The sequence below is a fragment of the Drosophila willistoni genome (genome assembly GCF_018902025.1).
Source record: "Drosophila willistoni isolate 14030-0811.24 chromosome 2R unlocalized genomic scaffold, UCI_dwil_1.1 Seg167, whole genome shotgun sequence".
Taxonomy (NCBI): domain Eukaryota; kingdom Metazoa; phylum Arthropoda; class Insecta; order Diptera; family Drosophilidae; genus Drosophila; species Drosophila willistoni.
In genome coordinates this window covers 22,337,603-22,347,188 of record NW_025814050.1, presented here as the reverse complement: position 1 = coordinate 22,347,188, position 9,586 = coordinate 22,337,603, and the positions used below count along the sequence as shown (strand labels likewise).

At 32.2% G+C, this 9,586-nt stretch overlaps 1 protein-coding gene across 1 annotated transcript; it reads left to right on the top strand.

Annotated features, from left to right (window-relative positions):
• Positions 1 to 3,231: 3,231 nt before the first annotated feature.
• LOC124460282 lies at positions 3,232 to 4,079 on the top strand. The gene is made up of 2 exons (XM_047010817.1): positions 3,232 to 3,754; positions 3,879 to 4,079. Exons 1-2 carry the CDS (start codon positions 3,398 to 3,400, stop codon positions 3,918 to 3,920), a joined length of 399 nt encoding a protein of 132 aa, XP_046866773.1. The 5' UTR covers positions 3,232 to 3,397; the 3' UTR covers positions 3,921 to 4,079.
• Positions 4,080 to 9,586: the final 5,507 nt, after the last annotated feature.

Genomic DNA, 9,586 nt, shown 5'->3' with positions numbered 1-9,586 from the left:
AAATAAAATGATGACTAATAGATTCAGTCGGCTCTCGTTATAAACATTGGTGACGCATTGTGGCAGATTGTGAAATACAAAAACAAAGAAAATACAAATAAAAATGAGACAATCGAATATTTCAAAAACTTGAACAAATTTCACTTTTAGCAAACTAAATTTAATTAATATTTAAATGATGTGATCTCAATCGATTTGCAGTGTCACTTGAATATTATTGCAATTAATTTTATTATAAAAACCATAAAAACTTTTTAAAATGGATAAACATAATACAAATAAAACGAAACTTATTATTGATTTTGGTGCTACGGATTGGCAGATTTCAACAGAATCAGAACGAGATTTATTTTGCAAATCATTAACAAATGATATTAAAATGAATAAAAATTTAAAACGACTAATAATCGAATGTAGATCGAGTAAATTTAATGAGATGGATTGGAATTTAAGTTGTATAATAAATGCACTTCAAGATAAACGATCTTTAGAGTATTTATCTATAGATCTAAAAGGTGAAATGAAATTTAACTTAATTGATGACAAATAAATAAATTGTATGATATTTTCAGGTTACACTTTGAAGTGTTTACCTCAACTTTACCATCTTAAGGAACTTTATTTGAATGTGAATATCAGTACTGATGACTTGATCGCGCTTTGTAAAGCAAATCCAAATTTACGGGAACTTTCTTTATTAAATGACCAAATACCTGGTAAATTGGCTGCCGTTACACAAGATGGCACAACTTTACAGAAATTAGAAGTATTGGATTTACAAATGAATTCTGACATTAATGCTGACGACTATGCAAATTTGGGCAAACTTCCAAAGCTTGACTATCTTCGTATACGCGGCACACATAAAATAGGTTCTTTCACGAATCTTTTCAATAATTTATCTAAAAGGGAAGCTGAGAGGAATCTACGTTTTCTCTACTTAGACGAAACGTTAGTGAATGCTGAAGAGATCCAGGCAATAATCCGGATAGATTCTCTGGAGGAATTCAAATGTGGATTCTCCGAATTAAAATGTCTTGGGCAACTTTCCCAAATGAAACAACTAACCGAGCTGCGAATCACATCAAAGCATGATGTTCCTGAAATGTTGGTCCAAATATTGATCATTTTGAAGGAAACACAACTGAATTATGTATCGATTCATTTTCAAGATGGTAAAATTGATTATGATAAAACTGCCAAGGAACTGACATGGGAATCGTTTGTGATGGATGTGAATGCCTCTGATTATGAAGTCCTCTCCGAAATGCCCAATATACTTAGTCTGCATATTACTGGAATAAATTATAAAATTAAGTCCCTACTGAATGTCTTCGAGGCTTATTCAAGAAATTTGCCACAGACTCTTGAACACTTAAAACTTTCAAGCCATCCGCATAATAGATTGGAAGGGAAATCTTTACCTGAAATTGCATTAAATAGTAGAGATTTTTCAGCAATTTCAACCATAAAATCTCTTAAAAGTGTAGAGTGCTGTCTTGCAGATGTAAAAAATATTTATTTTTTAGGACAACTACCACAATTGGAAAAACTAATCTTAAAAATACCAAACACCTTGACAAACAAAGAGACGGACGCATTTAAAAAGTTATTCAGAGTTCTAGCTTCAAAGGCAACTTTAAACTTACTAGATATATCAGGTGCATCGATTGATTTATCTTTGACTATTGAACTGGGTCAAATGAAGTCTTTAAAGTATTTAAAATGCAGTTTTTCTTGTGATGAATGCATACAATATCTTCAACAACTTAATCATCTGGAGTATCTGGAAATTAAATCGGAACTTAATTTTCAAAATATATCTCAGTGGATTTTAAAAATTTTAGCATTATCTAAAACTAGTATTAAAATTCACCCAATTACTTATGATAGTTGCAATAAGGAGCTTTTTATAAAACTACCCAATGATGAAAACACAGATGCAACCCATTTCGGTCCTTTGGGAAATGTAGAAAGCTGTGAAAGACTTTACGTTATTGGAGAGTGCGAATTGGGTTCGTTTTATTCATTGATGGAAACACTTTCCAAGAGAAAAACTCACAGCCTAATCGAATTAGAGTTTGAAAGCATTTCAATCAATTACAAAGAGACTCTGCTTATTAGTCAAATAGAAACATTAAAAGTGCTTAACTGCATATTCTCCGATCCAAGATGTTTTGAGATTTTCCATAGTCAATTATGTTTTAAGAAAATCAAATTCGAGGATAAAATATTTCCCACTCAGATATTTGATTTCCTAAACAATTCCAAAGGAACGATAATCCTTGAGAATAATGCTGGACAAATTAAACATTTTAAAAGTCAAGGGAAATTAATTCTAAAAAACATTTCGAGTAAGGGAGAAGTTTTTGATGCCAGTAATTATGCTTCCTTAGGAAATTTAGACAATTTAAAAATTGTTCATATAATAGGTGAACATAAAGTTGGCTCTTTAAATGGGCTTTTCCGAAATTTGGCCTCATGTTCTAATCTAAAAGAACTTATCGTTGACGGAAATGCTAATGATGGCACCTCTGTTGCCATTAAAAACTCTGATCTTATGGAAATTTCGAAAATAAAATCGTTAAGGAATTTAAAATGTGGGTTTCTTGATGCACCAGAAAGTGGAATGATGATAAAACTTCCTAAACTTCAGAAACTGTCTATTACCAGACATCAAGATGACTCTTTGTGTGGACTTTTCCATGACTTCTCTTCCGAAACTTCTGTGGCTCTGCAGTTTTTGTCTATTGAAAATGAGGGAATTTCTGATCATGAATTGACTGAAATTGCCCGTATAAAAACACTTAATAAATTGGTATGCCAATTTGTAAAAACAACTAAAGGCTTGCCAAGGTTGCCGCATCTTACTGAACTCTATATCAAATCACATCAAGATGGTAGACTTTTTACAGTGCCAGGATATTTTGACAATTCAGTCCTTCAAAGCATACAAATTTTGGGAGCCCCATTGAATGTTGAAGACGTCTCTGCTTTGGCACAGCATAAATTATTAAAAAAATTGCATATTAAACTGCAAAACGTAGAGAATATAGATTTATTATCTCCACTCGATGAGCTAAAAGAACTTCATATTGAATTGATTGAGGACTTTGATATACCAATACAGCGGCTGCAATTACTTAACTTCCCTCCAAATATTAAGAAACTTACAATACAAAATTTAATTATAGATTGTAATGATTTAACAAAAATATTGCAACTGTCGCATCTTAACTCGTTGAATTGTATTCTTGATATTGAAGAAAATACAAGTCTATCCGGACTCGATCGGTTGGAGGAGTTAAATATAACACTACCAAAAGAAGGTTCAGTCAAAAAACTCATTCAAGCGTTAACATATAAAACACCGTCGATTCTTAAACATTTAGTGATAATGGAGGAATTACTGGATGAGAATGATATATTATTATTATCACAAATCCATTCCCTAAACACTTTAGAGTGCGGACTGTTAAAGGACGATTCCTTTAAGTATTTGGCGAAACTTACTAATCTGGAAACATTAATAGTAACATCGGACTATTACATTGAAAATGTTTCCAGTCATCTATTAAACATATTTAGAAATTGCACAAAACTTGAATTTATGGACTTAAGCTATTGTGACGAAGAAATTACTAGAGAACTTATTTACAAGATCTTGGATATACTCAAAAATGTTAGAAATCCGTTTCTTCAAAATCCTTTAAGATTACGTGTTGCTGACTATCCCAATTATCCTCAGGAGCAAGTAAGTGACTCTAATGATGTATCTAATAAATTTTAATATTCTTCTTATATATCTTAAGTACCTAATTACGTACATGTATATAATTAATATCAAAATTAATAACTTAAACTTTATCTTATTTCAGTTTAATTCCATGGGCGAAAAGTATTTTATAATTGAAGTGTGAATAAGTAATAGAAAGTACTAATAAAAATTGTTTCAAAATTAATTGATGATCATGTAAAGGAGAATTATCAGTAAGATTAAATTGTTAGTTTTATATGTCCATTTAAATGATTCCTAAATGTTGAGGATCGATTGGATTGCGTTAAATTAAAAGTTTTGCTTTATTTAGTGTCCATACCCTTTCGAAGGCGGAAAAGGAAAAACAAACATCTTCAGGGTATCTGATATCAATAACTTACGGGCTTAGTACAATCGATATAACCAGGGGTAACAAAAAAAACAGGGCTGCAAACAGAAACATACGGTATTTTCAATACTAAACATGAAGTAAATCCAATTTGGGTATAATCGTCATGTAAATCGAAACACTGTAATGCTACCGTCTCGAAATTTAATTAAACTTCGTTAAAAGAGTTTTATACCAAGGTCAAGGATTTTAAAATTTATGATATTTTCAAAGTTATGAAATATTTCTTTTCCTAATCGTATAAATTTGTAGAAATATTAATGGTTTATAATTACAAAATATATTTTATCCAAGTCACAAGGCATGGTTTTTAATGTATTAAATGTAAAACAAATTATTTTGTACAGAAAAACCATTAAGCGAAACAATACTTATTTAATAAATATAAAAAAGGTCAAAAGTGAAAATAACCATAACTGAGAAAAAATCAATTCAATGGCAAACACACGAATGTCAATTAATTCTGATAAATGTCAAATGAAAAAAAAAAAATAAAAGAAATAGCTCAAGTGATAATTATAATTAAAACGTAGGGAAAAAAATATTTATTGCATTATTAATTTATTTATTCTTCATTCATTTTTATTCATATTTCATAAAATTATATTTCATACTATTATAGACCACTTTTTACTTAGTAAATATAATACAAATAAGAACTGTGATGAAAATAAACAATGATATTTGTTGAAAACTCAATAATTTTGTTATAACAAACAAAAGATATCAAAAGACAGATGCCTATGTAATACAAAGAGTCTGAGACCGTGTAGATTTTAGCAGATCTGTTGACTTTTATGTGTCTGGCACTGTCTATTTTATTACAGCACTTATCACGACCTCTGCCATTTGACACCAAGTGCATATATGTATGTCTGGACTGTATGTATTTATGTGTAAAGACTGTCTGTCACTCAATCGAGGCTTTCATCGTGATTGGTCCCTCTTACACTCTCCCTTTCGGCTTGTCTATCTCTATCTCTATTGATGGACACTCTCTGTACCTGCAATTATGATTTGATGGGTTTTTACTGGACACTGTCACACGTTGCGTATGCGTCATGCACTGACACATGAGGAAATCGTTTCACACCCGCACCACACTCTCTGGATCTGTAATGAAGTTTCAGACTCAATGCATGTCATTTGGAGCGGATCTGCTAAAAGGTTCATCCCACTATTCTCTGTTGCTGTGGAAAGTTAAAGAAAATCAATTGCAATCAGAATTAACTACAGACTACACAGGGTCACCAGGGTCATATAAATTGAGATCATTGTGGTTGTTCTGTTACAGTCAGTTCTGGATTCCTGGTCACGTAACGTAACAATTTCAAAGTCATTAAGATGCCACTGCAGTTAAGTTTTAAAGGGAAACTTTTATATCTTCTATTGATGCCACACACAAAAATGCCATCAAAAATTGCCACAAAATCATCATTCAATACACAAACACACACATATATGCACATGTAGCAAGTTGAATGTGTTACATGTCTTCGTCCAGCTGCTTGCCCCCAAATGGCTTCAGGTAATTGAAATTCGAATGCAACTTTCCGACAAAAGTTCAATTCCACTTTAATGAACAGTTTCTCTGTCTCTCTATTTGCAGGTTTTCATTTCTCAATCTTTTTCTTATTTTTTTTGTAGTTTTCCTTCTTATTTTGGGCAAAAGTTTGAAAGCTGTTTTTCCCAGTTGAGTTGAGAAAGAAATAAATAAATACGTTCTATTTCTACGAGTCCTTCAGGCTAAGCATTTGTTTATGCAGGCCTCTCTGTCTGATATTTGCTTTGAGCCAACACAGAACAATGCAGTTGACAAGGCTTCTGTTTTGTTCTAGTCTGTTCTCCTCGGTTGTGTTTCGAATGCAAAATACACATGTATTTAGATGCAAATGCTAAGAAATGTGTGTCCTCCTGTGTTGATGTGTGTGAAATTGCTATTCAAGCAATCAATTTACTGATCAATAAACACACAATCCTTGCACAAGTTGCAAAGGTGTTTAGCCTTAGGCTCAATTAATTTTTCATATTTGCAAGAACAAAACAAAAAAAATAAAAATAGTATTCAAGATAAGACAGTTTATGTTTCATTCATAGTGCACTTTGGTAGAAAATATTCAATAATTGCATTTTAATTGTTTTGCCACTGACAATCAAGCTTGGCCTTGGTCGTTAAGTTGAAGTTATTTGCATATATAATAACTTTTCTGGTCATCTTTAAATGGAATTGCAAACAATTTGTGGTTGCTGTTACTGTAATCAAAAACGATATCTAACATACAATTACCTCAATTTGCTGTCATCTAAATGAAATGCATAGCTTTTAAATACCCTTTCTATTATGAATCCGTGAGTTAATGAAAAGAGAGAACTTTTTAAAAGGTAATACCCATAATGGAAACATTTTATATATATGTTTTATGTCTTTCTCTATTGAATTAAAGGATAACTTGCTTTTATTGAAGTTGCATGGTATTCACAGGAAGAGTATAAAAATTTCGCCATAAACTCGTTTAGGCATTTTTCCGGTTTTCCATGCACTCACATGATTTGGTTTATGCCATTATTGAAGAGTTTTGAGCACTCTACAAAAGCTGCCACAATTTTCGGCATGAAATTTTGTATCTCTAATTTTCCATTTCAATTGATTGGTTCAATGAATTTTAAATGCATTCGCCAAATGCATAATTTTATGCGCAGAGGAAATTTTTAAATTTCTATTTAACGTTCGTCATGGCAATATGGCAACATGTTGCGAATAGAGGATACATATGGGAGGAGAAAGGGTATAAACTTCAAGAGCTGGGAAGCATTTTTGTGACAGCTTGACATATTGTGATAAATGATATACTCTATATAAATGAATATAAGCTCAACGAGTTTTTGTTTTCGCTAGAGAGAAAGATGGGTAACAAAATGGGATAATAATATGGAAACATTTTATTGCAAAATATACATATACACAATTGTGCAGCAGAAGTAGAATTATTCTTGCAGTCTGCTTCTTCTTAAATAACTTTAAAGCAAAACAAGAAAATATATGGCACTTAAATCAACATTTTGTTATAAATTTTATTACAAAATAATAAATCCCTCAATATGTTCTTAAATATAATTGTTTGCTCGTCAAAAATCCAGAAATCTTACCATTTTCAGTCAACATTTATTTTGTTTTTGTGCCAATAGTTTAAATAGAACAAAAAATACCCACAACTTTATACCGCAGCAGTCGAAGTTATAATTAAGAGAGAGGGAGAGAGAGAGACAGAGAGAGACACAGAGAGACTTAGAGAGAGAGAGAAAAAAATATTAAACTTACTTTAACTGATTTTAAACAAAAGACTATTAAATGTTCTTTTAATTTCTTGCAAAAACAATTATTGTTTTGATCCAAAAAAGACATTTTATGTAAATCCAAATTTCTCTTCTATTTAATGCATAATTTTTAGAATTTTATATATACAATTATTTATTTATATTCTAGCAATATTTTAATCTTTTTTGTCTGTTTCGCAACCATTTATTTTTCAGTTTTATTCTAATGGGAATTATCTGACGCACTTCTTGATATACTGCAAAGTTTTATTTTGATCACTTACTTGTTAGTAGCTCTTCCGAGAAAGTATTTAAGAATAACCAAATAGAAACCAAAATTCGTTCATTAAAATATTAGGTACTTTTAGAGTGAAAAATAAGTGTCTCAGTTGTGAATAAAGACAATAAATCTTTTTGAGAATGCTACGAGAATATGAGATCAAGACTTGTTTTATCGAAGATCAAGACATTTGGGCTTTATTTGTATAAAGCTTTGAAAAGGGTTATTAGTATTATACTGAAAACTATATATAACTGTGCTCATTCCGAGTTTTGCATAATTATTAAGGAAAGTGATAATAAATTACTATTAACCTCCTTCATCTCTAATCAGCGGCATTTAGGTACTACACAAACTTGACTTTAAGACTGATTTTGGAATAATACCTCTTCTATGGCAAGGGTATATACAATTATATTGCAATCGTAGTTAGTCTGGGTCTTTGGCCTCTTTTCCTATTTGGTTTGCTTTTTGTGCCGTTTTATTCAGCTTTTTTCAAGTTTTTGCGCCATGCTCCAATTATGTTGTGTTATTCTTGAATGTTAATCGAGCGTGTGAATTGTTCGCATTGTCAGACAACGTGCATGCTCCTCCCGACTCTTTCTCTCTTCCTCTCTTGTCCTTTTTACTACTCGCCGACTTCCCACTCGCAAAATACAAACAAAAACAAATGAAATCGATATGGGCAAATGTGAATTCATTGGACTGTGAGAATGAGCATACCTATGAATCTAGCTGTATGAATGTGTATTGGGTGTATGTGTATGGGTGAGGGTGTAAAAGTATATATAAATTGGTGTTTGTTGGTTGTTTGGTACAATGAAGTTGGAAACTTCAGCTTATTTGTCTATGTTGTTGCTCACGTTTTCACAAATATCAAATAAGTTGCTATATGTTTGGTCCTCTTTTTGTATTTGGTCTATTTATTACGTTTGTCTGTCAACCCACTTCCTCATCAGGATATCTATGAAAATATGTATATCTATATATGTGTCAGCATAAATTGTTTCTTGTAGCATAAAATATATGAGAATCTCAATGTTGCCAAGGTAATTTTCTCGACACTTTGTTGACACCTTTTTATACCATACACCCATAGGGTGAAATGGTATATTAAAGTCGCCAAAATGTATGTAACAGGCAGAAGGAAGCATCTCCGACCCCACAAAGTATATATATTCTTGATCAGGATCAACAACCGAGTCGATCTAGCCATGTCCGTCTGTCCGTCCGTCCGTCCGTCCGTCCGTCCGTCCGTCCGTATGAACACCTAGATCTCGGAGACTATAAGAGCTAGAGCCACCAAATTTGGTATGCAGTCTCGTGTAGTATGTACGCTTATCGAGTTTATTTCCACGCCCCCTTCCGCCCCCGGAATTTACATAAAACTGTTTTTCTTAAAAAGTATGGCAGATAGAGACATCAAATTTGGGTTATATACTTGTTTAGTTAGCGCGCAGAAAATAATTGTTCCATCTTTTTGCCACGCCCCCTTCCGCCCCCGAAATTTACAAAAAACAGATTTTCTTAAAAACTATGTAAGCTACCGACGTTAAATTTGGTGTGTAAGCTAGCCTAACAGACGCGCAGACATTGACTATTTAATAATTTTGCCACGCCCATTTCCGCCCCCACAAATTAAACAAAACTGATTTTCTTGAAAACTAACAAAGCTAAAGTCACCAAATTTAGTATGTATACTGGCTTAGTATGCGCGCAGAATATATATATTTTAATATGTTGCCACGCCCACTTCCGCCTCCATAATTTAGAAAAAACCGATTGGCTCCTGCAATTTTTGGGCCATCGCGATGAAATTCGGCAG